Genomic DNA, 26,565 nt, shown 5'->3' with positions numbered 1-26,565 from the left:
AGATAAACGCACACGATCAGTTTCAAATTTTACTTAAGACTTTGAGTTCATCCAGAGATCATTTAGCAGAGATGGGCCACTTCTATTAAAATGAATGCGAGAAATTAAAACGCTCAAACAAGGAGCTCTGAGCACACAACGGATGTAGAAAGGAAGTCCCGCCTTACAGTTAAAAGAGCCAATCACCTTTTAGAGACAGACATCATCTGTCAATCAACTCTAGAACTCGCATGCGCATTAGCTACACATGCCGGGAAAATTGCGTTTTTTAGCATAATATTAGTTAAAGAATCACAATTTAGGATAATAGTATTGTCAGATTTTATTGCTGATTTGAAATATGTTCTTTGATCGCATTCTTGACAAACCGTTTTTGAGATTTTGGTCTTTCTCCATTCAAGTAGATAGGAGCTGCACTGGCATGACTGGAAATAGTCTCCCGGGAGAGTTCCAAAGATGGCCGACAGTGGGCTAACTTGCTTGAGAGACTTTGGTTCATCTTACAATTTCAGCTTAATTAATCGTTATTCGTTAACGTGTATTTGTTCTTTAACAACGTTAGTTAAAGTTTTTGGGTCGTAGACTTAACAGTTTCACTTGGAGCATGTGCGATATAGTACTCCAAGATAGTAATTAAGTTGTTTTATACAGGCGGCTATGTGTTAAAGATAAAGCTCTCGACTGAAGTGAACATGTCTCAGCAGTAATCGTGTCGTTCACGGTGAAACAGATGTATTATTGATTACGGGATATCGTCAATAATGTAACATAAGTGAGACTGTTCTCTAGTTTCAGACTGTAGCTGGGAGCCACAGACAGCAAGGGTGCGGCGCTGTCTCTTTAAACCCGCCCGGTGTGAAAAGTTCAGTCAAGGTCACTGTCAGTGTCTATGTACTCCACCATCTCCTCGCATTTTCCGTCGGTCGGCTACAGTAAAGCGCTACAATGTAACCATGTTTGGCTCAATGCGTTTGATACATCTGGGGCCGCGCTGATATTTTATACCGGTTCTTGTATTCACTGCGAGCGGAGAGGAGAGTTCTGCGCGGTTTGGTGTAGAGATCAGTGTCTGATATCGTGTGCGGAGCGCGGCAGATGGCTGGCGACGGCGGGGAGGCCAAACGTCTCCCAAAGAGACCGTTTCACGGCGAGGAAGACGAGAACTCGAGCGCGTCCATGAATGAAAACGTCAAAACTCCGCCTGGAAAAAAGACTCCGTCTGAAGCCCATGGCGGGAAGGAACGGCGCGGTAAGGAGAACTCTGCTTTGAAGTCTACGGGATTGACGCACTTCCACACAAGCGGCTCTGCAGAGGCGAAGATGGACCAGACTGTCCTTCACGGCTCGCAAGAGGACCCGAACATATTCTTCGACGAGGACAGCAATCACATTTTTCCAGTGGAGCAATTCTTTGGGAACCTGGATGTTGTGGAGGTAAATCTAAACGGGTTTGGTAGCAGGTGTTCATGTTTATTTTGATTAGGCGCTTGTGCAAAACTAGAGTAAAACGGCACTAGATTTACATATCAGTTGCTGGCCCATGCAGGCTATGCAGTTTCATTACCCTTTGCCCCAGTAATAGAACTCTGGTCTAGTTACGCTTTCCAGATAAATAACATGCAACCAGATGGCTTTGTTTGCACACAGTAATCCTAAAATATCGAGGTTAATACAAGGCCACGCAGGATTATAAGATTGAAGGTCTGTGGAGGCAGCAAGAGCCTGGTTGATGATCTAATGCACACACCAAATACCCAAGTGTCATTTATGCAATTTAATAAAATGCCAGTTAAAGGAATCATTGTGTAAGCTCAAAAAGAGAAGTTTTATGGTTTTGTTGTAAAATATCCTGATCTGCTTTGTTTCAGGATTACCCACGCAGAACCCCAGGCAGCAAGAGCATGAGTCGGAGACAGTACAGGAGTATGCATTATTATGCCAAAGAGGACAGTGAAGATGAGCAGCTATGAGAAAACTTATCAGTAAATATACTCATCATGTGTGCCACAGTCTTGACTTTGAGCCTGTAGGAGTTGGGCAAATCGATTAAATTCAGGAAAGGAGTTTCATGCTGTAAAAATGGGCATGATTAGACAAGTGAGTTTTTAAGTGAGGGTTTTTTTTTTTTTTTTTTAATAAGCCAAAAGCCTTCTCAGTGGTTGTTTAATTGGCAATTTCCTCAAATAACTTAAATGCAAGTAACTGAATGGGATGTGCTGTCAAGCAAGGCATTCTTTGTACACCTGATATGGTAATTTTGCATTGTGCAGGTGTATAAAGAGAGGTACAATATTCAGGCATGCAAACTCATGAGCGGGGTAAAAGGTGAAGACGTCATAACAGGTGTTCCAGGTGTATCATTTTTGTTTATTTGTTTGTTGTATTTAAAGATTTCTATTTTTCTTAAGTGTATAAGCATCAAGTAACCCTTTCAAGTGATTTTAATAAGGAAAATGTAGAACATTTTCCCAAACAATTTGGGCAAATTAGCTTCAGAAAAGGTGACTAGCTGAAAGGTGAGTAGTTTGCATCTCTGAATATTTTTAATGGTGACAATTTTATGTTAGTCCACCCCTAATAAACCTCAGAACATTACACTTGTGCTATAGTGTATGGCTAAATGAAAGTACAGTAAGACATTTTTTTCTAGACCTCTGGCTTAAACCATTATTTTTCAGTCATGAGATTGGAGTTTGTGCTGAGTTATATAATATGGAAAACACTCTTGAGGACACATTACTTTGGAGTTGATCCTGCAGCGCTGGCCAACACTGGAGTTCTACCACTAGTCCTTACTGATGTGCTCTGAAATCAACAAATAAAACACAGAAGTTTAATTACGGATAGTTTTATCAGTCAAGTGCCTCAAGTAGGACAAGTCTGCTGTTCAGACTTTTAAAGCAATTTGAGCTTGTACATTCTTAAAATGTTCTCTGAATTTGGCACTTTTTAAAATTTCTCTGTTGAGAATGAATGGATTTGTTTTTGGAAAAAAAACAGACTTTATATATAAGATGTGGTGCTGTATAATTAAAAAAGCAAGCATGTAACAATATTGACAGCCTCTCTTTTGTTCTTTGGTATATTTTAATGGTTATAATCTCAAATTAAGACCGTAGTCTGATTTCTCAGATGTTTTTAAGGTTAGATATGGAAATCTGTCATTTTAAACCAAAAACGGCAACCAATTTTATGCATGTGGCTCCTCTAGGAACATGATTTATCTGTGTTGTAAATATAAATTTGCCAAGAGATGATATTTCTATGATTTTATTAGACCAGATTTGCACTAATTAACTAGTCAACGATTTAACATTTTAAAATGTAGTTTCTAAGCTAATATGTACAATTTGTATGAGGTAAAAAATTGTAGACAGTGTGATTTTTGAAGTTTATATTTTTCTATTGAAGTGATGAATTTTACTAACTTTTGCTACCTAATGCCTTGTATGTATGTGACATGTCAATTTTGTTTACTTATTTAAAGTAAAATATTTAGTGTATGATATAAAAGCTACAATACTCTGTCCAGAAAAAATAAACCTCATTAACAGCTTTGGAAACAATGATATTTTGTGTTTTTGTTAGTTCTCTTACAATCCAATGCACACATTTTTCAAAATGTGCCTCATTAATTTCCCAAAGAAATGAAACAAACTTTCCATATGGTCAAAATAATAATACCCACTTCAGGTTAGCTCAAAAACCGAACTATTGGCACATATCTATTGTAATAAAGGGCCTTCGAGTTTTTTTCTTTTTTTGGAAAAGGCTTGTGGTTTATTTACAAGATATTTGAACTTCAAGAAAGTTGTTTGTTGATGAAAGAGCTACACACACTTACTGTACAAGACATCCTGTTCCCACACATGCTCCCAATATCTAATGATGCAATATTTTGCCAGATTATTTGATGGATAAAGAAGTGGCTTCACAACGTAAACATATACAGGAAAGACAGATGAGACACGAGACTCTTATTTTTTAAACACTTCCAGTTCTTTAATTAAAAATCTGAATATACAAATATAAAATCAGTCACAGTTATAAAACCCTGAAAAAGTTTTTCAGTTATCTATTAAGAGAAATGTTGCTTTTGTATGGAACTGAAACTGGTAACACTTTACAATAAGTGCTTTAACAAATGTTGACAAACACAACTACTGATTTAAAAAAAAAATTATTAGTACATGTTGAAAGTAACATTAAGATAAATAAATGCTGTAAAAGTGCTGTTCATTGTTAATTCATGTTAACTAATATTAACAAATGGAACCTTATTGTAAAGTGTAACCCTGAAACTAAATTTTCAACTTAAAAATGTGCATACTTGAAGCATGATATAGTCAAATGATGATAAAAAGAAAAACATGGCCCTGAGTAGCTTAGTACTTTTGATTCACCAAAGCTGAAACGTTTATACTAAGCTGCATATTTCATAAGAGGATTATGTATATCATGTTCATTTCACAGTCCTCTTGACCCGTTTGTAGATTTTTCTGGAGTCACAACTGAGCTCATGGGCCCCTTTCTTATGGCAGACGATGTGAACCAGTTTGAGATTCTCTTGTGTGAACAGGAGTTTGTAGAAATAATCCAGGTTTATATCACTGCTCTTTTTACCCTTCAGTGCTTCGGCGAGAGTGGGGATGACAGTTCTCTTCTTTTCAATTCTGAGAAAAGATCAGCCTCATTTAAATGGTCGAACACAAGATCATATGACAAACCTAAAGCAATGCTAAACTCAAATTTAGATTTTTATTCCAGAATGTTATAACTGATCCCCCATCCCTACAGTATATGACTTATGAATGAACTACACTGCCTGGCCAAAAAAAAAGTCGCCATTTGGATTTAAATAAGCAGATATTTGGATCATTATTGCAGTTATTAATATGTTTCAGCTGGCAACAGTTCTTTTAACTTTAACTGATGCAGTGTGTAGCTTCTCATTTCTTAAACAACCATGTCGGAAGATGTATCCCGTGGTCATGTAAAAGATGTTACTGTGTTTCAGAAGGGGCAAATTATTGGCTTTCATCAAGCAAAGAAAACAACTAAGGAGATTGCTGAAATCACTGGAATTGGGTTAAGAACTGTCTAACCCATTATTAAAACCTAGAAGTATAGTGGAGAATCGTCAGCTTCGCGGAAAGAATGTGGTTGGAAAAAAATCTTGAATGATCATGATCGGCAATCACTAAAATGCTTGAAGTCACATTGTAAAAAATCGACAGTATAACTCACGGCTGTGTTTAATAGTGAAAGTAAGAGCATTTCCACATTCACAATGCAATGAGAACTTACAGGATTGGAACTAAACAGCTGTGTGGCCACAAGAAAGCCACTTGTCAGTGAGCCTAATCTGAAAAAAACGACTTCAATTTGCTAGGGAGCAGAAAGATTGGACTGTGGAACAATGGAAAAAGGACATGTGGTCTGATGAGTCCAGATTTACCCTATTCCAAAGCAATGGGCGCATCAGGGTAAGAAGGGAAGCGCATGAAGTGATGCACCTGTCATGCGTAGTGCCCACTGTACAAGACTCTGGAGGCAGTGTTATGACCTGGGGTTGCTTCAATTGGTCAGGTCTAGGCTCAGCAACATTATGTGGCAATAAAATGAAGTCAGCTGACTATCTGAATGTACTGAATGACCAGGTTATCCCATCAATGACCAGGTTATCCCATCAATGGATTTTTTTCTTCCCTGACAGCACAGGCATATACCAGGGTGACAATGGCAAGATTCATCGGGCTCAAATTGTGAAAGAGTGGTTCAGGGAGCATGAGGAATCATTTTCACACATGAATTCGCCACCACTGAGTCCTGACCATAACCCCATTGAAAGTCTTTGGGATGTGCTGGAGAAGACTTTATGGATTGGTTCAACTCTCCCATTATCAAAACAAGATCTTGGCCAAAAATGTATGCAATGCCGTAATCAAAGCTAAAGACGGTCCAAAGAAATATTAGAGTATGCACCTTTTTTTTTGGCCAGGCAATGTATTATCAGTGGAGCTAAATGTTGATATTTTGCTGGTACTACTCACAGGTGGTCCAGATTCCAGGTGCTAAAGAGGATCCTGCTCTCGCGGTTCCCGTACGGGTTTATTGAGTGGAAAAATGTGCACTCGTTCTCATCAAAGGCACCCTGTGGGAGCAAAACACTTTTATTGCTTATACACACACACACACACACACACATACAAAACCCTCTGTACCAGTGGGACAAAAGCAGACACTCAGATATCAACATATACTGTAGCACAGCAAGTAAGCTAAATGTTTTTATTCAAGTTAAAGTACTACTAAATTAATATTTTAGCTTCATTGTTTATTTTACTTGAAAAGGGGAAAAGGTTGAATAAATGGAATATGACTTCATATTCCATTAGAAATGTGAGATATGAGTAGGGCTGTGTAAAAATATAGATTTTCAGATGCATGGCAATTTTGTTTTGAACGATCACGTTATGTGGCAACCCTCTTTAATGCAAGTAAATCACTTGCATGTGCAACCAAATCTCATGTTGCGACTAAAAATGTCTATGATTAGCCACTGGCTAGTAAATGTTCAGATTTCATTTACCAGGAATTGAGTAGTATAGTGGAGAAGTTATTAGCACAGAGGTCCTTTCACTGCGTGTTGAGAGTAAAAGTTTGGTTTAACATATTCTGTGTTTCCAAAGATGAGATCCATGAATCCCTGTAATTGAATAATGTCTCTTTTAATACCCTTTCTGTTTCTTTACAGTAAGTTGTTGATAAAAAAGAAACATTTAATTCTAATCACACATGGATGCACTAAAGAAATTGTGCATGTCTTCTCTCGTTATATGCGCTTACTGGCTGATGCCGCTAGTCTTAAAGAGACAGTAAAGACTAAGCACATGTTCTACATATCAATGTACTTGTAAATAGTACAAATTATGCAAGTAAACAAATAAAAAATTAACTAAATATATACATGCAAAATAATATGCAATTTCAGGATATTAACTGATGGAATAGACTGAATTTAGACATTTTTCAAAAGCTAAAATGTGACCAATTTGATGAAAAACTAATGATAAAATATAATTTGTAAAATTAATATTTTTGAATTGTACCTAGAATGGTAGCCTAGAAGGTTCCTTTATAATTAAGAGCATTAGCTGAGAGAGAATTTCTTTAATATGCAAGCAAAATGGACATTGTAACAGTACCCATTAGAATCAATATTGAATCGTACCAATAGCTTGTGAATCAGAATCTAATCGGGAAATCTGTATCAATACCCAGCCCTACATATGAGAGTGAATGCATCATGCTACCTGGCACGAGAACCAGCCTTCTTCAGTACAGAGTCTGTGGGCCTCATTCTCCGACCTGTCAAAATAGACACCATGGTACCGCACAGACTTCAGTTTCTCAGCCAGGATTTCTACCACCTTTTTGTATTCATTTTTTGCCTTGGCATTCTGAATAGTCTGGGTGTATCCATCAACCTACAGACCATAACAATATACAAAGCAATTAAATGCATTAAATAATTAACAAATAACACCAAACGTATCATCCATTGCAGAGCTGACTGCAGATTGTCACACCTCTTTCAAATATCCCCGAATTCTGCTCTCACAGTTATATTTCATGTAAGCACACTTGGTCTTAAACCGGACATCAACACCTGAGGTTAAGGAAAAGTGAGAAAATGTACATACATTTTAGTACATTCAATATGGACATTTACTAGAACATCCTGACTCCAGGAAAAGCCTAAGAGGTGGACTTCAATCATATAATCATTACACTCTATACACATAATCCTAATAATTCATAATAGATTGAATCTCACAAAGCCTGTCAACATCTCAGAGTCATATTTCACTCCAATATATATATATATATATATATATATATATATTTTGCATACGTAAAATGATGTCTGTAGGACAATTAGGATTTTTTGCACTGTCACATATTTATGACAACTACTTGTGAGTTCTTTGTGAGATTCACCGAAAAATATAATACTGCAGCCTCACGTTTATAACCATCTAATGAACCAAACAATGAATCATGTCTAATAGCTCTGGTTCTTCAGTGAGATTATATCCTCTAAGTTACAATGCATTTATATAAAAAGGAAAGCACATGGAAGCAGTTCTCTGCATCCAAAGTCTTTAGTAAAAGAAAGTCATTAAAGAGCCTCAATACTTGACAGAACAGCCAATTACACCAACAGTATCAACCCTTGCTTAAGTCCTTTCCCTTTGTAACTTACCTTCAAACCATTCCTTATCTTTTTCTCTGCTCTCCAAATCTGAATTGTCCTTCAGATTCCTTAGAAGGTCTCCCAGTATTCTGCGCCTTTTGGGAGAATGCTCATCCGAGAGAAGATCCTTTGCTGCACTGATCAGTAGGTCTGTGTGTGTGTCCAAACCAAGGACTTGATTTATTTCAAAAGCAACTGCAGCGAATGAAGAGCCATGTAGAACGTTCAGAATGGTATTTGTAAAAACAAAGTCAGATTCTAAAAAAAGCATTGTGTTGATTGTTTATTGCTCACATTTGATCATAATACCTTTTTTATTGATTCCAGACAGTGTTCCCCAATCATAGACCTATTTTCAGTTAATGAAATACACTACTCACATCCATTCCAGCTCTGACCATCCGTAAGGAAAACAAGTTCTGTATTATCTGGAAGATTTTGGAAATACTCTTCGGTTACTATTGTCCCATCCTCGTATAAGCAGATCTGAACACACGGACTGGATATCTGTGGATAAAATATGAATTCTGTGTCTGACTGCAGCATCACAACACATCATAAATGACATATACTTTACACTAAGACGTTATCTCTTCAGACACATAAACGTATTTATTTTTTTTACCTTTAGCAAATGACATCCTTTTTTAACCAGATCTTTTAGTGTAACAGCCGCAATTCCGTATTTTTTGGCTTGGTTGACACTCCTGATCTTAACCAGCTTAGGTTTTGTTATTTTGTTCATATTTAGATTTCCGCACTGTTAAGTTTCTCCTTCGCCACGAGACCGAGTGCGCGATAAAAACAACAACGAGACGTGCGTTGCCACCTTGCGGATAGAATTAGAAATACTGTAGACGTCTCTCAACACTCCATAAATATTTGAAAAATCAAAAAGCATGCCAGTAGTAATTGTTAAAATAAATAAATTTGAAATATAAATACAGATATAATATATAATGTATTGAACATAAGACAAATCGGTAAAACACGTGTACATGAGCTTAGTTCGCTACATCCGGCTCACGTGGCGGCTGTCATAACAGCTCTCGCGGTTCTTCAGACCCGCGCAGAAGAAACTCGCCAAACAGGGTCGTGTCTAGAAGGGATCCCTCTTTCGTCAACTTCTCGCACATGCGCAGTCTGTTATGTATCGTCTGTGTAACTACGTTCATCACTTAACTATGTTTATCATGCTTTTTAGAAGGACATATAAAGTTAAAGATCAGTTCAAGTTGGCTTAACGGCATGCTAATGAACTGCTTTTAATTTTAAACAACATAAGTGTTAATTACACAGTATTAAGAAGATAGCAACATATGTGCCACAGTGAAGTACTTGAGGAATCGAGAATGAACGGCGAGCATTCCTCATTGCGAGTTCCGCAGCTCATGTTCCTTTCCAGTCTAATCCCATAGAAAAATTCAAACAAATGTGTCCCCACTCAAAGATATACATCCGCTGAGTTACAGATGCAATCTTTGTTAATTACAATAAAAAATCAAATTTGGGCGGAATAGAACCCTAAACCCTCATGGGGCAAATGAGTTACTACTGGTTACCACCCAGTCAGACTTCTACTACCTTCTCCACTGACTTACAGTAGCAGCTTGAACTGATCATCAAGAATGACTATTTATCAAAACAGACAATTTAAAATAATCTTTTACTAGCGCTCATCGTTGCTGTGCGATTTGAAACGCCGTGTCTAAACTATAGAATTGTAGAATCTCGCGAGATTGACGAAAGAGGGATCCCTTCTAGACACAGCCGCCACACAGGATTTTAATTCACCCTGGCAACGGACAGACGCTGTGGCAACCGCTCTCCTCTAGCACTTTGTTTATAAACCAGCTATGTTTGTTTGGTAAATTCGCAGTGCCGTTATTTATGATTATTTTACAAAAGAACCCTGATACAACCAAATGTTTCCCAATGTGATAAACTAGTAAAATTAGCGAGGTAACTTGTCCGTCTCATGTGAGGGAAGGTTATTAGCAGGAAAAGAGATAGAAAGATGGAATAAAAGAGAGAAATAAAGAAAGTGCTGTGTGGACTGCAAAGACTGAATTTAATGAGCGGGCTACTCAAGTCTCGCTCGTGTGATTTAGCGTCAGCAATTCTGTCAATATTCTGCATCTGATTTTAATTAAGTAACATGAATTTGGTTGACACTAGGTTTTGAGTGGAAAACATTTGTCTGTCACCAAGACAAATTCCTTGTATGTGTAAGCATACTTGGCAATAAAGCTCATTCTGATTCTGATTCTGAATTTTGCCCTGCCTGCAGGATTGATTTAAAACCAGCGAAGCCCAATTTTCGGGATGTTTGCCAGGAAACAGTAACGCTCACTGACCGGCTGCAACCGATAAACGTTCTCAAAAAATCTGGTAATAGTGAAAAAACTTTGCACATGTCGTAGAGAGGAAAAGCGTTTTCGAGAGGAGCCGAGTGATTCCACCTCACAGTCAAACCACCCGACAGACTCAAGGATCTTCTCAAGGTCTACAGCTGGTCTTCAAGCAGGTCGATGGACTTTACATAAAACAGGTGGGTAGGCCATTTAATTCAGATAAATGTTGTTTTTTATTCTGTGGAATAATGGAGGAAAGGGGTGGCCATTAACTTTTTCAATTTCAAGATATATACATTTTTAAGGATTGGTCACCCAGAAATGAACATTTATTCACCCATTTGTTGTTCCAAACCCATATGACTTTCTTTCTTTTGTAGAAAAAGCTAAATATGTTAGGGAGAATGTTGGCCTCCCTCAGTCACCATTCACTTTCATTGTATGGAGAAAAATAAAAGCAATGAAAGTGAATGGTGACTGAGGCTAACATTCTGCCTAAAATCTCAATTTGTGTATTCCATATATCATTTTGTATAATAATTGTATTATAGTAATTATTCTAGAATGTTTTAAAATGTTTAATGTAGTTTTAGATGTATTATAGCATGTCACACTACAGGAATCTGTTGTCACTGCTTAAAGTTACATGTCAATTACCCAAAAACCGTTAAGAGTTGACAGTTAAAGGGATAGATCACCCAAAAATGAAAATTCTCTGATCATTTATTCACCCTCATGCCATTCCAGATGTGTATGACTTCCTTTCTTTTACAGAACATATATAAAGGTTTTTTGAAGAATCTCAGCTCTGTTGATCTATACATTGCAAGTGAATGGTGGCCAGAAATCTGAAGGTCCAAAAAGCAGATTAAAGCAGCATAAAAGTAATCCGTCCAACTGTTAAATCTGTGTGTGATATAAGAAGTGTGGGTGAGAGGCAGATTGCATTTTAAATCCTTTTTTACTATAAATATCCACTTTCACTTTTACATCTGAAAGTCACACGTGGCACCTGTTTAGTTTCACTTTCACATCTGAAAGTGAAAGTGGAGATTTATAGTAAAAAGGACTTAAATATTGTTCTGTTTCTCACCCAGACCTATCATATCACTTTTGAAGATATAAATTTAACCACTGGAGTCTTATAGATTGCTTTTATGCTGTCTTTATCTGCTTTTTGGACCTTCAGATTTCTGGCCACCATTCATTTGCATTTAAAAGACCAACAGAGCTGAGATATTCTTCTAAAATAGTCGTTTGTGTTCAGCAGAAGAAAGAAGGTCACACATCTGGAATGGCATGAGGGTGAGTAAATGATGAGAGAATTTAAATTTTTGATTGAACTATCCCTTTAATACATTGTAAACATTATACAGAGATTGATGTTAGCATTCACTCTTGTCCTCTCTTTCCTTCCTCTGGTTGGCATGGTAACAGTCAGAGGAGTCACATGCACTCAGTTATCAGCTGCGAGTGACCTTGTTTGACTCGGGTCACCAGCACTTCTTTGGGCGCACACGGAAGAGCGGATTATACTCTGTCAGTGGCACAACGGGTCAGACTGGTCAAGTATTCTTCAATGAGGTAGGCTGACTCATTTCATAATGACTGAGGATATACAGTAGAATTATGACATAATGCAACACCATAGCGATTCATGTTTTACTAGCAAAGGTGCAGTTCATTCAGAAGTGTCCATCCCTATGCCCTATTTCATGCCCTTTTAAAGTGGCAACACTGAAGGGGCTCAGGGAATAGGGATCGCAAAACTACAATGGTTTGGAACTTGGCGCTGTGGATCTGTACAAAAAAGCTGTCTCAGGCTTAATTCCTGGTATGTTTGCAGAGAAACGAGCTGCTCTTTGGCTCCTGTCATTTTATCTAGTGTCAATCTTATTGACTCACTCTGTAGAGGGAATATTACAGGAACAGGGGTCAGTAAGTGTCTCACGTCTATATCTGACAACTGTTGTTCAGCTCTGTTTCAGTGGACGTGTAGATGTACTTAAAGGTGAATTGTGTGATTTCTGCTCCACTAGAGTCACCAAACAGAATGGCAAAAATAACGACTGTTTTCAAACAGGTTTCCCGAATACTTCCATTAGCCAAACAGTTTGTCCCGCTCCATTGGTTGCATCAGTGTTGCTCTGCTTATTAAGCTGGGATAGAAGAAAGTATTTTAACATTGAAAAAATTCGTCACCTTTAGAAAAAACATTAGCCTTTCCATTATGTCACTGTGGCAATGTATTATGTCTAGTGCTGTCAGTCGAATGAAATTTTTAATCTGATTAATTTTTATTTAAAATTTTGAAAATGCTTAAATTTGACTCTAAATATACTACTTTCCCTGTCAAAATGCATTTATTTCCTTCTTAGGAAAGTAAACCAAACAATATATAAATCACTAAATATCTAAAATGGCACCAATTCAAGTAACATGAAACATCTCCCAAAGTCTAAGTGTGAGTTTGAATAACTGAAAGAACTAGTCCACATAGGTTGCTTATTAATTGCAATAGATCTTTTTCACACTCCTGGTTTTGGATCACGGAAGAAAACCTTTGCAGTGTAAACTTTGACAGCGGTGAATGGGAGTGAATAGGAGACCACAGCAAATATAATTTTCACTTACCCATTTGCTCCAAGAGCAAAAGAAAAAGTTCACTATTACATTTGAATGACTTTCTAGAAGAAAAAATAAATAAAATAGAGAGCGGTGGATTAAGACACTGTCTCAGCAGCTGTAATAGAAACCCCCTTGCAGCTGTGGTAATTCATTTTTTAAACTAATTCCAGGGTAACATAACACAAAGCATAATGTTAAAGACTTTTAACAAGGTACAATTTATCATATAAAAAAGTTTGCTAGATTTACGCAGCTAAATAAACCGGAAACATGTAACCACAGTCTGTGAAAAAGGTTCAAAAGGCATTAAATCTCTTAAACTCTCATCCTCCACAATATTAATCAGCCGGCAGACTGTGGCTATTTGCTTTGTTACAGCAATCGTGAAGCCATGTTCATGAATTGCGTCAGGGAGTCAGTGCCAGCATCAAGCTTTGAACTCCACATGAAAAGCGCTTGCAGACAAAAATGTCTCATTCTGCATTTTGGTGATTAGTTAAGTCATGATGTGCTTCTGTGGTAATTAAAATGTACCTTACAAGTTCCATCTAAGCTTGTTATGTACAGCAAATAGCATTAAGAGCTCCTTTCCCTATGACTTTATCACTGACACTGAGAGTGTCAGTTCAATGACCCTGGGCGGACACATCGCAAAGGTTCCGCCCTTCCAACAAGTGTTGATGCTGGTTTATGCTGTATTAACGGTAAATGCATTAATCGTGATTAAGAATAATTAACGTGCTAAACTTTAATTAATTGCATGCATTAACACTTATTTTGACAGCTCAAATTATTTCATTTTAGGAGCAATGATAGCAGTCGCCCTGCAATCAGAGTTCGCAGATTAGATTAAGGGCAACCTCATTTCTTATCTTTGTGACAGCTCAACTTTGTTTCAGTTCTGCTGAAACTCTCAGGTTTGAAATATCAATGTTGGCACCAAATGCCACGGACAAGCAGAATCCAGCAGAGTTTATTGGAGATGATAGTTGCATTCTGGCCTCTCTCTCAGCAAGCACAATAACAGCTCTTCTGAGGCTGGGAATTTACTGTCCAGCTGTATAGAAGACCACACACACATCTGTCTCCATGGCTGGCACCACTGTAATTCACTTTAATCTCCTTTTATGGTCTCTGAGATCCACAGAGTGGAAATAAAGTTCTTGAAAATGTCCATTCTGAGTCTCAGGCAATGCGGATTGGAGATAATGCCTGCAGCACGCTCCATTTCCAGCTACCCACTGTGCCTCTGCACAATATTACATGTTGCCATCTCTCCCCAAACAGCAATATTGTTCTGAATATTGTATTGAATATTGTGTCGCCCTCTGGCCTTCTTGTAATCCATTTGCATCTTTATCTAATCAGTTACACAATTGAGTTGCCTGGTACTCCAATGTTATTCACTAATCAGCCTGGTTAATTCATTTTCTGCTTTCTGACAGAGAGAGATTCTCATTTTGGAATTGTGATGTGCTAATTTCTGATAAACGTTGTCAGTGTTGAAGGAGAATAAAACGTCTGCTCTTTGGTGAAACCCCAAGAGCAGCGGCAGAGCAGAGGAGGTAGCGTAAGATCACATAAGGTCTGTCAAACATGATGGATCAGTTTTAATATATACACTGCAGAAAAAGACTTCAAACAGAGGAAGTGATTATAAAGGAATGGAGATAGAATTAAAGCGATGCTCTCCCTCTGGCCTGACTCTAATGGAGGGGTGTTATGACAAAACAAATGTTTGTGTGGAGATGTTGGAATTGCTAAGTCAAATTTTATCAGTGACCTTCAGTTAGAGGCAGAAAGATTGGAGTGCCTCCATTGAGTTAAGTGAAAAGGAAGCTGTTTCTTGTCTAATTAACAGGGGTTTTTAATGGTGAATCCATAAGGTACAAGATGATGCTTAGATTCTGGATGGAGCATTAAAACTGATGTTTGTAATTTCTACACCTCTAGCATCACCAAATGGAATTGCATATGTAATGATTGTTTTCAAACAGATTTCCAGATCACTCATCTTCCTTTGGTCTTGCCACAAACTTACAGAAATGTTGCTGTGTCAAGATGGTCTAACAAAGAAAGCACCACAGAGCTACAGTATTAACACTTTTTGGGGAATTATCCTATTTCAACATCCAAAAGAATGTACACTTCATCTTAAAATGACTCATTTTTGTTGTGAACCTCATTAGATATTTCCTTTACTGGAAATATTGGTGTCACATTAGCCCACTGTTTAAGCTCATAAATCACATGTTGTGGAGCAGTGGTTCTCAACCTTTTTGACTCCAAGGCCCCCTGCTGTCCAAGACAATATTTGAAGGCCCCTTTGCCCGAAACTAGATGTGTCTGATTAAAACAATTAATCATGGATAATTTTTTATTCTAGAAGTTTCAGAAAGAGTCTGTTGATAATTTGTGGGCATACATCTTAAAGTATTTTTAGCATTTTAATTAAGTTGGATTATTTTAATTATTTCAATATTTGTTATGTTAAAGTAATTTTAAGTAATTTTGAGGCCCCTTTGGAAGTGTGCTGAGGCCCCCTAGTGGGTCCCGGTCCCCTGGTTGAGAACCACAGTTGTGGAGAATATAGATTATTCATGATGGGTGCTGTAAAGCGTTTTGGTCTGTAGATGGCAGTGCTGCCACACAGTTGAGTGGAAACTTGATGGGGCTGTGTTCCAGAAAAGTCAGACTTTTTCTATTCACTCCCCCTGTGTGATTTTAAACTGTCTCTCCTGTCTGTATCTGGGCAAAGTACAAAACGACAGTGTCAATAGGAAACTGTGTTTATAGAGCTATGGTTTTATTAGTGAATCTCACAAAGAATTGTCCGGGTCATATTTCACCCTAAAACCAAAAGAGCAATAGGCTTCTTTTTCTTTTTACATAAAGAAAAATAAGCAATTTTGTAGGACAGTTAAGATTTTTGCTATTACATTTTTTTTTTCAGGACAATTAAGCACATTTCCCCTCAAATTCTCATTACTGTGAATTCTCATTTTTTGTATTACATTTTTTTAATGGATTTTTTTTTTTTTTTTGTTCTGGGATAGGGAGAGTAGAGAGGTGACATGAAATGAGAGGGAGAAGAGTGGGAATAGGATCGGGAAAGGACCTCACGAGCTGGGACTCGAACTCGGGTCACCCGCAATGAATCAGCGCCACATGTCATGAGCGCAGCCTGCTTTGCTACAGCTCTCACATTTTGTATTAACATTAGCATAAATTAAATTCAGTATAACAAATACTGTTACAGTGTATGAATACTTTACAATTTAAAAACATTTAGCTTCTTTGTCAGCTTTGTGAGTTGTGGAGATGCCTTTAGTCTGGGTCACAAAGACATTTGACCCTAAAAACTTTAACCCATTAAACTCTGAGGGTGTTTTTTTTATTTTTTTTATAGATTTCCTGTTTCAGTGGCATACCCAAAATTAAAGGCTTATAACTTGAAAAAAAAAAGAACATTTTTAATGATAATTTTAAAATATGATACATTCTGAGACTCTTGGCCTAATTAACCATAAAATCTTTCTTATTTTTCTGATTTTACATTATATATCTCTGGTTGTAAATAAGGTAGCTCCAAAAAGTTTGTTCCCATTCATGCCAACTGTAACTGTGAATTTTAGTGTTGAAACGACAAAGCAATCAAACGTTATATCATTACAAAAATTATTTATCCTAGTGTACAAAAACGTCTAGCCTCTCCAAACAAATAATACATAATAATTGTACATAAAAACTAATTATACATAAAAACACCACATTGACTAAAAGTTTGCATAGCATGCAGACATGATTTGAGTAAAGAGATTTCACAGAACGAGTGCCTTTTGACTCAACAAGTCTGCATCAATGAGTCCATGTCATGTACTTGGCGACATCAACTGGTGGCCATATGTAACATTGTACTTTGTGTGGATTATCTAATGATTTATGCATCCGGTTACCTTGTGTGTGGGCTTGTTTGAAAGGTAATCACCTCCTCTAAGAAATGGTATGTGATATTTTATGTTTATTTTCATGAAGTTATAAGAGAAAAAGCCGCATATAAGCAACACCTGTTCAAATGAAACATAAATGTCAAAGACATGTACTTAGCTATTACTCGCTATATTTTTGTCTGTGAGTAAAACAAATAGGCTGGTTGTATTTTACTCTTTGAGAGTTTTCCAACAACATATGACACATGGCTATTAGATGAGCTTGATGTTTTTAGTGATTGCAATAATATGTACAGGTCAATTAAAACAAATAAAATAAATAAATGATAAAAATGGAACACTTCTGATTTGTCTGCAAATTTCAAAATACTTGCTCAGTTTGGATCATAATGCCTACATGCATTGTAAAGCAGAGCTTCTAAGCTTTCGAACAATACCAATTTTGTGTTGTCAAGTCTGTAGTTATAAATATTTTGACAAATCCTTTTTTTCCCCTTGTGGGCCTGCCGGCCATCCAAGCTTAAAGAGTTAAACAAGGTTAAAGTCTTGACTTACACCTAACTGATCTTAGAAAACAGTGATATCTCTGTCCACCCAATTAGCACAACATTTTATGACGTTGCGGCAGCCCTCTGTAGAGAACTTTTAGTGCTTATTAGTGCTTATTTAGTTTGCTATGCCCACAATCTGTGTTCTATATTAGAAACCTTTTACGGATAGCCAGGAGTTCAATAAATTCTCTAATTAGTTGAAAGTGATTTTAAATGCAGTATGATGTAGCGTAAAGGGATGTTCATTCATTCCTCTTGAGTCAGTCTAGTTTCCTCCTAGCATATGTGCTGCCAGCAACACCCATGTCAGGTGCTTATCTTCATCTCTTCAAGTACTGTGTTCAATAGATTAGACCTTCAGGTCTACAGATCTCCTTCATTCATCTTGATTTATGAGCCTTGCAGACGATTCAGTACCCCTTTTAACCATTCTGACACATGCCTAGAGATTCATTTAAATTAAATATGTGGCTTGCCTGCTGTCCAGTAAATGATCAATATTTCTGCCCATGGAGACAGAAACATCCCCGCGAGCAGCTGGTTCTTAAAAGGCACTCACACCCTTCAGAGTAACAGGGGAAGCTCTTGACAGAAATGACGGGAGAGGAAGTATTGAGAAAACTCTAGAGAGGGAATTCTAAAAAAATGGAACTGAAGAAGTTGAAAAGAGGGAAATCAAGTTGAGGAACAGAGCGACAATGGGAGAAACTTTTTGTCAGATGAGGGCAGAAATGAGAGGTGCTGAGCGCAAAGATGTCTTTGAAGAATATGAATATGATGAAAAAAGAGAAAAGAGGGTGAGATAAATTGTTTAGGCTCCACAGTGTGTGGTTTGAACATAATTCTGCAATCAGCACTCCCCATGGCTTCATCTTCTCCTCTCCTCCTCATCTCATTCAAACTTCTCCACTCCTCCTCTTTATTCTCTCCTTCTTTGTCTACTCAAACTCTTAAGAGCAGCTTGTGTCTTTATATTGGAACATGTGCTGTGAGTTTGTGATTGTTTTACTCTTTTTGACTCAAGGAACAACAGCTCTTATGTAGTGTTTCTGAGATAAGAGCACCATGCAGAGAGAGAGAGAGAGACCATGAGCAGGAGTCTTGAGAAGTTTGATGTTATGGATTTAACAGATCTATATGACTGGCTGCTACATGAGCTCAAAGCTCTATGCTGTAATGACTCATTTTAACAGCCTTGTTTCACTTACAGCTTGTGCTTGATACAGTAGATCCAGAGAAGCATACAGGATGCAGAAGCAAATCCACTCTGGTGACTGAAATGAGGCAGATATTTATTTATTTATTTATTTATTTTTACACTAAAACGCCATCAGGAGAATGGAAAAAATCTCAGTCTATCAGTCAGTTTATCAATTAGTGGGCCAATTCTGACCGGTTTGAAATATTTAAAATGGCCGCTTGAAGTTGACAGTTATTTGTCTCATACTGCATTCCTTGTGCTAAAAAATAAATAATAATAATAATAATAATAAAAAAAAAAAAAACTTCTATTGTTAATCTTTCAGTTTCAAAGTTACTGGCACATTTCAGAGGTTTCGCTAAAAATAATTATCTGTCATTGTGACTGAATGGGTTGTAGATTTTCTGTCAGAGAAGATTTAAAGAACTAAAATCATGAACAAGTGACAAGCCTGAGTTCAGAGGAGCAAATATATTTTATTTGTTAATTTGGTCAAGTAAACATTCAATTTAAACACAAAACTTTGTACAGTAAATTATTGTAACGCTTGGTATTTTTAATGTAACGTATCGCAATAACAGCTCATACCAAGTGCTGTGTTTTGGGTTTTTATTCTTCTCTCGCAATGTGATCTGACGGTCTTGTGATCTTGTCACCCAATTTAATAAATATTATTCCATGAACTGTTCCACTGGACAACACTTGGCATCTCTCATTTCTCTCCCCAAATTCTCATGTCTCTCTCCCGTTCTTTTAATTAAAACTTTTAATTAAAACTTTTCCTCACCTTTCCTTCACTTCTTATCCCTAACATCCTTTACTGTGGGTATGTTTCAAAAGTAGAGAAATAGACAATAGTCATACAGTACTGTGCAAAAGTCTTAGGCACAAAAGATGTTTTACCAAAGCATCTGTCTTAAGATGGTTATTTAAATCTTCAGCTTTAGTGTGTCAATAGGAAATATACATTTTACACTCACAAACATTCCTTTTGTAAATAGAATAGAATAGAATAGAAGAACAAGGAGCCCTGCAACAGATGGCATGGTCCCCACAAAGCCCCCCACTGAACATTGAGTCAGTTTGGGATACATAAAGAGACAGAAGCAGTTGAGACATCCAAGAAGCTTGAAACATCCTATCTGCCAACAACCAAGAAAAACTGTCCAGGTGTACTTAGGAGAATTGGTGCTGTTTTGAAGGCAAAGGTTGTCACACCAAATATTGATGTAGCTTTTTTTATGTTTACTGGACTTTGTATGACGTTAACTGATAAATGAAAAATATTGATGACATTATTTTTGAAGACATCCTCACTATGCAACATTTTTCACAAGTGCCTAAAACGTTTGCACAGTACTGTACTTTTTCTAGCTGTCAAAGTGATAGAGGGCATTTTTTAAATTATCCATCAATGGTTTCAATGTTTTGTAAATGATGAAAAAATGTTGGTTCCGATGGAAAAAGTTCCAACTAGAACAGACGGTCAAGTAGTTGTTCACGCTACTGAAAACAACCGATGTGTGTTTTTATTTAAGCGGTCAAAATTAACGTGTTAGAGTGGTAGGAGATGTAACAGATTACAAACCATCCAACATGCTAAGTCTCACTCCACAAGAGAGAGGATAACAGATCATCCAATGTTCTTAGTGTCTCCAAGAAGATCGATAAAATACCAAGTCTCACTGCAAGAGACTATTGCAACGCCAAGTTTGGAATCCATATACCAGGGAGATAACTACAGCGACAAGATTTAGCTCTGGTGAGCAAACCTTCTCCGAGTTTCGTGCATCTGCGTGTTCCAGATGATGAATCTTGCACCGACATACAGTAATGGCTGTATATCTGCATGTTACAGATTGCAAGAACCCTCTCGGTGCTTCCAGGAGATCAGCATTCCTCAGCTCCTTTGTGTCCAAGGCTGTTGAAACGGAATCCAGCTCCTCACCCACTATAACGTGGCCCTGAGCCCCAGTGGAAGACGTCGCCATCACTGAACTCATCGATTGAGTTAAACATTCAAATACCAAATTATTGCTGAATGCCCATCCCTATCATAAACTGATAGTATACACTAATGCCAAGGTATCTGGAAAGAGGTTAAGAATAAATCAAAACTGTGTTATATTTTAGCATCTTCAAAGTAGTCACCCTTTGCCTAGATTTTGCAGAAATGTACTCTTGACATTTTCTCAACCAACTTCTTGAGGTATCACCCTCGGATGCTTTTTAAACAGTATTGAAGGAGTTCCCATCTATGTTGGGCACTTATTGGCTGCTTTTCTTTATTATTTGGTCCAAGTCATCAATTTCAAAAACTTTTATTTTTTTTATTTTTTATTAAGTTTTAGTTTTATAATGTAATAAATGAATATGGTGGCACAATTATATTTTTGTCTACAAAACTAATTTCAAACATGTAAGCATTTGCCTTCAGATCAAAAGATTTTTAAGATCATGAGAAACATTTCAGTCAAGTGTTTCAAAACTTTTGACCGGTATAGTGTGTATGTGTGTGCATGTATGTATATATATATAATTTTATTTTTTTTATTATATTTATATAATATTATATTATATTAAGCAATAGTAAAATATTTCTGTCCTCATTTCTTCACTTGTGTCATTAACACTGTGTGTTTGAACCTGCTTTGACCAGAAACATTTGCCATTACACAATCATTAAATTAAAGTGAAACCGTAGCGCATTGCATTCACTTTCAAAGTTTATCTTTGTTTGTTTATATTTTTGTGTGACTTTTGGCATGAGCCTCTGCTGATGGCATGTGCATCAGAGCGCTTGAAGCGCTTCACGAGCTCTTCCGAAAAGGAGCTGCTCTGGTTGACATTCCGCGGTCTGGCTCAGTGACACTTGGAGTTTAACTGAATGACACACAAACGTGCCGTTCATAGAATTTATTTATTTGCTTAAAATGCCCTTGTTTGGGCATTAAAATATAATTGGAATTTAAAGTGCACAATAACCACGGTTAGATCAAATGTTGTGTGTGAAAATCCCAGGAGATCAGCAGTTACAGAAATACTCAAACCAGCCCATCTGGCACCAACAATTATGCCACAGTTGAAATCACATTTTTTCCCCATTCTGATGGTTTATGTGAACATTAACTGAAGCTCCTGACCCTTATCTGCATGATTTTATGCATTGCACTGCTGCCACACGATTGGCTGATTTGGTAATCGCATTAATATGCAGGTCTACAGGTGTTCCTAATAAAGTGCTCTGTGAGAATATACTGTATATATATTATTTATTTTTTGTTGTTTTTGTCATTTATAACTATTTTTTAAGGCTATTAACATGCATTTGCCCCTTTTTGAAAGTTGGTCTATCAAATATGTCGAAATGTGTTCCTTGCAAACATCCTTGAAAGCAGCAGTTCTCTGGTTTGTAATTCTCTATTCAATTGAACTGTTCTGTGTATATAGTTGTAAGGTACTAGGTTTCAATCCAGTTTGAAGCTCTTGTACACAAACAAGGGATAACTGTATTGTTAGTAGCCCCTACCATGATGTTTCAAAGAAACAACTTTATAAGGTTTAATTGCTTCTCTGTCCAAGGAGCGCTCTGAGCCCAGAGGGTTCATAAACAGCAGTTCAATCTATGGCACAACTGTGGAAATTACATCTCTGCTATTCACCCCCTAGTTGGTTCTTAGACACATGCTTTTAATCTGGCCTATGTTCTTCTGAAAATATGGAAATACAACTTCAGCTGCAGTTATGCCACTGTTTTGAGAAATGCTGTGTACTTAGTGAGTTGACGGAGATATGTCCTTTCTCTCTTCCCAGATGATGGAGCTGGTATGTGTGTGTTTGTTCATATTTCTATGCGTGTATATGAGCATGAACATTGTCAGTGGCATTGCCACAGCCCTCGTTTCATGCCTGTGGCGAGAGCAGGGTGTCAGCAAATTTTCCAGATCATTAAAACAGGGCTTCAACATGATCTTTTGCTTTAACTGCAGACTGGGGCTATTTTTAGATGTATAATGGCCCACAGATGATTGCTTCTGAAATACAGGGCAACCTGTTGCTTGATGAGGGCTCCAGGTGAAAGTAATGAACATTTCAATTCACTCATCTTAAAAATTGCCCCCTTGATGGATCAGAAGTTTATCTACTGAACAAGGGAGGGTTTTCTTAACCATGGCGTGCAGTGAGAATATGTTATGGCACTAAGAGCCTGTTTACCTGGAACATTAGCGTCATTGACAAATAAGGTTGTCCGAAGTGATAAATGATAAATCATTTATGTGATTTACTGTGTCCAGTTCATGGAAATGCTGTCTTTGTGTCCATGTTGGTTAGGGCTGCAACTAACAATTATTTTGATAATCGTCTAATCTAACGATTATTAGAACGATAATTCGACTATTAGGAAAATTATTGCAACGATTAATCATTAGCTCTTAACCGACTATTCAGCTTGTGCCCCGACTTAAAAGGTTGTATTAAACGTGCTTACTAACAATAAAGAGGACAAAATCATCTTTTAAAAATACCTCTAAATGACATTCACTGAATTAAAGGAAAACATACTTCTTATTAATTTTAATTCAGTAAAAAATTCACAGCAACATTATATTGTTATCAAGTGTTTTTGTCTTGTTTTCCATCTAAAATTGTCTAAAAATCCTTAAAACAAGATACATTTACTTGAGAAGCAACATATTAGATATTTAGACTTGCTTTAAGAGAATGTATCTTAAATAACTACATCACCTGAAGCTGTTTGGAAAGTTTAGAGTGCATCTGGACTGTGAGCTTTCTCTTCCTCTCCTCAGTCAGGTGCGAGCTGCAGTGCTCCTCTCGTGCACCATCATTGGAGTTTCATATGATCTCATGTTAAGTTAAATGACATCAAACGACTATTTGACAAAAAAAAATAAATGTTGTCGACAATTTTTTATTGTCGACATTGTCGATAACGTCGACTAACCGTTTCAGCCCTAATATTGGTATTACATATTTTTTTTTAAAACATATAGCATTTTCTACAAAATAATTGATGAAAATGCTAATTGTCTAAAACACTGCATGACCACATTGCATTTGTAATGTTTAAAGTTAATGCAAACTTTATTTATTTGCCTTTTATTTATAATTCACTATGTCTAGAACCCATCAATGCTCATTAAAATACTCCTCAAACGTCCTCAATGTTTATTATTTTGTTTTCGTGACTTTTGTGTTTTCATGTTTGACTTAACACGAATAATCTTTGCTGGCACCTCGCCATGACAATGAGGACGTGGTTTTTAATTTGGGTGCTGTGTGCAGAGGTACTCCAATTCCCACCAAAATAAACAAACCGTGGCCTGGGCATCCAGCCTGAGGGCAAAGCTGCAGAAACAACACAGCCAAAGTAAATAGAGTCCTGCAGTAGTCAAACAAAGTGTCTCACAAACCTAACAGACTCGGCTCCATCACATCAGTCGGCAGCCTGACACACACACACACACACACACACACACACACACACACACACACACGCCTTTCATGCATACATCACCACAAAAAAAACATTCATACATGCAAATGTAGGTACTGTGTGTAGACTACATATACAGCCTCCATCACTCAGATATATGAATATGTTTTCAGCATATTGATTTATTGTTTTTTAAATATGGTACTGTATTTATTAGAATGAGAGAGACTGCGGTAGGTGACAACTAAAGCTGAGAAGTTCAGTTAATTGTATCGATTTGGTTAATTTGTACAGTTTATTTTCATTGCTTTTAAAAGCAATTATGAAACCAAGATTTCAGACTGTAAATTCGGAGTGGATAAGCCAGATTCTAAGCTTTTGTAAAATGCAGAATACCTGTGATTGGACATTCAACATTAATGCATAATAATATGTTGCTTAGCAACCATAAACAGCCGGGAGTTCATGCTAATGAACTAAATTATTTGGCAGGAGAATTGTTTATTCAGATTATTACAGTTGTTCTCAATTGCTTAAACACTATTACCAGGCTTTTGAACTAAAATGTCAAAACCATAATGCCATTTATCAAAATGCACACTCATGAGTCAGATTTGTTGAACTGTCACTGCAAAACTCTACACACAAATCCCTTCATTTCTCATTGCCTACACCATGTGGTCATTTAGAAAGCACTAGCATTCAGTATTGTTCACTCAAATCAGCACAGATTGAGCTCAATTAGCACACATTTACCCAGGTGGAAACACAAAGAGTCAAAACTGATCACACACAAATCAGAACCTTCAATATATAGATAAAAGGGCCCGAGTCTGTTCATTCAGTTTTGGAACAGTGGAGCCCGAGAGACGTGAAGGAAGAGGTCGAGGACACCGGAGAGGAGGAGGAGCAAGGGCAAGGGCAAGGAGACAAGCAGTCTTTGCATGAAATTCGTGCCACTCTAGTTGACCATGTCCTTGTCCATGGTATGACTGAGGGAGGCTGGGCAACGAGTACAGCCAAACTTGAGTTGCTTCACCGTCGCCTCGATCATAAGAACCTTCAGGGAGGAAAACAGGTAGGTGTACTTCAGACTGCTCTCTACTGTAACTTGAGTGCTGTACTCTGTGCTATTACAACACATACATGTACTGTAGCTGTTGCACTATACTAAAAAAGAAATGCATCAAATGCAGATAGAGTTGCTGTATGCTTCCATTTTGTAAAAAGGATGTGTTACAGTTACAGTAATCAGTACTTCTGTTTTTGTAGGACACAGAGATGACCACCTGGTGGAGGCAGGCTAAGGCTTTTGTTGGAGGAGCAAGAGAGGGAGCTGGTAAATATGGTCATTGCCAACAATGTAATCCACCTGCGAGAGATTCAAAGGAGAGTGATTGAAGACAATCACGAATTTTGAGGGATAATTGCCATCAGCCTCTCCACAATTGATCGCATCCTCCGAAAGCACAGGTTCCGGATGAAACAGGCCTACCACGTCCCTTTCGAACGAAACTCTGACAGAGTGAAAGACCAACATCTGGAATATGTTCAAGTATGAATTTTTATATTGTATGAAGTATTGTGTACTGTCACAGTATAGCAGTACAGCAGTTTATACTGTAGCACAAAGTACATGTGGTGGTCTGCCATTTGTGCCCTCTTGAACTGTGTTTCAGGGTAGTCATTTACTCTACTGTGTTTCATGTGTTTTGCAGAGAATCTTTGAGATTGAAAGCTGGCCTGTTGATGAGATTCTCTGGCCTGTCCCAGACCAAAGAATTGGGCAGAATAATTTTGTTGTTGTTTGGTGTATTGTACTGTACAGTACATTTTAAGGAATAAAAACATTTGCGAATGTATACATTTGTGTCTTTTGTTGTGTTCATCGTGTGAAAAGGTTTTTGAGGGGGAGAACCACAAGCAACATAACATATTTCCGTAGTATTTTTGAATTTATCTTACCAGTTTGAGACTGTTGTAGTGTGTGTGTGTTTTTGAGGGCTTGTGTGTCTTGTCTGAAGGCAAAGTTTGGTTTTTCAGCAAGATTGAATGGTTTTGAGTGGAGAGCTTCATTTTGACCTGAAAATAGGAAGTTTGGGGAATTGGGTGAGAAGTTATGGATTTGTGTTTAGAGTTTCGAGAAAAGGAGGCATAATTTCAAGA

General features: G+C 37.3%; 3 protein-coding genes across 3 annotated transcripts in view; 2 read left to right on the top strand and 1 right to left on the bottom strand.

Annotated features, from left to right (window-relative positions):
• The first annotated feature begins 443 nt into the window (after positions 1–443).
• LOC127414876 (UPF0688 protein C1orf174 homolog) lies at positions 444–3,561 on the top strand. Its single transcript, XM_051653247.1, has 2 exons — positions 444–1,434; positions 1,869–3,561. Exons 1-2 carry the CDS (start codon positions 1,096–1,098, stop codon positions 1,968–1,970), a joined length of 441 nt encoding a protein of 146 aa, XP_051509207.1. The 5' UTR covers positions 444–1,095; the 3' UTR covers positions 1,971–3,561.
• A 428-nt stretch (positions 3,562–3,989) lies between these two features.
• On the bottom strand, positions 3,990–9,104 carry LOC127414863 (DNA fragmentation factor subunit beta-like). The gene is made up of 7 exons (XM_051653216.1): positions 8,886–9,104; positions 8,641–8,767; positions 8,270–8,455; positions 7,593–7,672; positions 7,317–7,490; positions 6,054–6,154; positions 3,990–4,673 (listed from the first exon to the last, which is right to left on the bottom strand). Exons 1-7 carry the CDS (start codon positions 9,003–9,005, stop codon positions 4,463–4,465), a joined length of 999 nt encoding a protein of 332 aa, XP_051509176.1. The 5' UTR covers positions 9,006–9,104; the 3' UTR covers positions 3,990–4,462.
• A 690-nt stretch (positions 9,105–9,794) lies between these two features.
• The window catches only part of LOC127415377 (nephrocystin-4-like), a 30,880-nt gene continuing 14,109 nt past the window's right edge, over positions 9,795–26,565 (top strand). Inside the window, exons 1-3 of the mRNA XM_051654095.1 lie at positions 9,795–9,828; positions 10,684–10,811; positions 12,052–12,198. Of these exons, the coding sequence (XP_051510055.1) occupies positions 9,795–9,828; positions 10,684–10,811; positions 12,052–12,198 (309 nt within the window). The remainder of the gene's footprint in view (positions 9,829–10,683; positions 10,812–12,051; positions 12,199–26,565) is intronic.

The sequence above is a fragment of the Myxocyprinus asiaticus genome, chromosome 24 (genome assembly GCF_019703515.2).
Source record: "Myxocyprinus asiaticus isolate MX2 ecotype Aquarium Trade chromosome 24, UBuf_Myxa_2, whole genome shotgun sequence".
Classification (NCBI taxonomy): domain Eukaryota; kingdom Metazoa; phylum Chordata; class Actinopteri; order Cypriniformes; family Catostomidae; genus Myxocyprinus; species Myxocyprinus asiaticus.
Note: the sequence above shows the minus strand (reverse complement) of the source record. Positions and strands in the feature narration are given on the sequence as shown.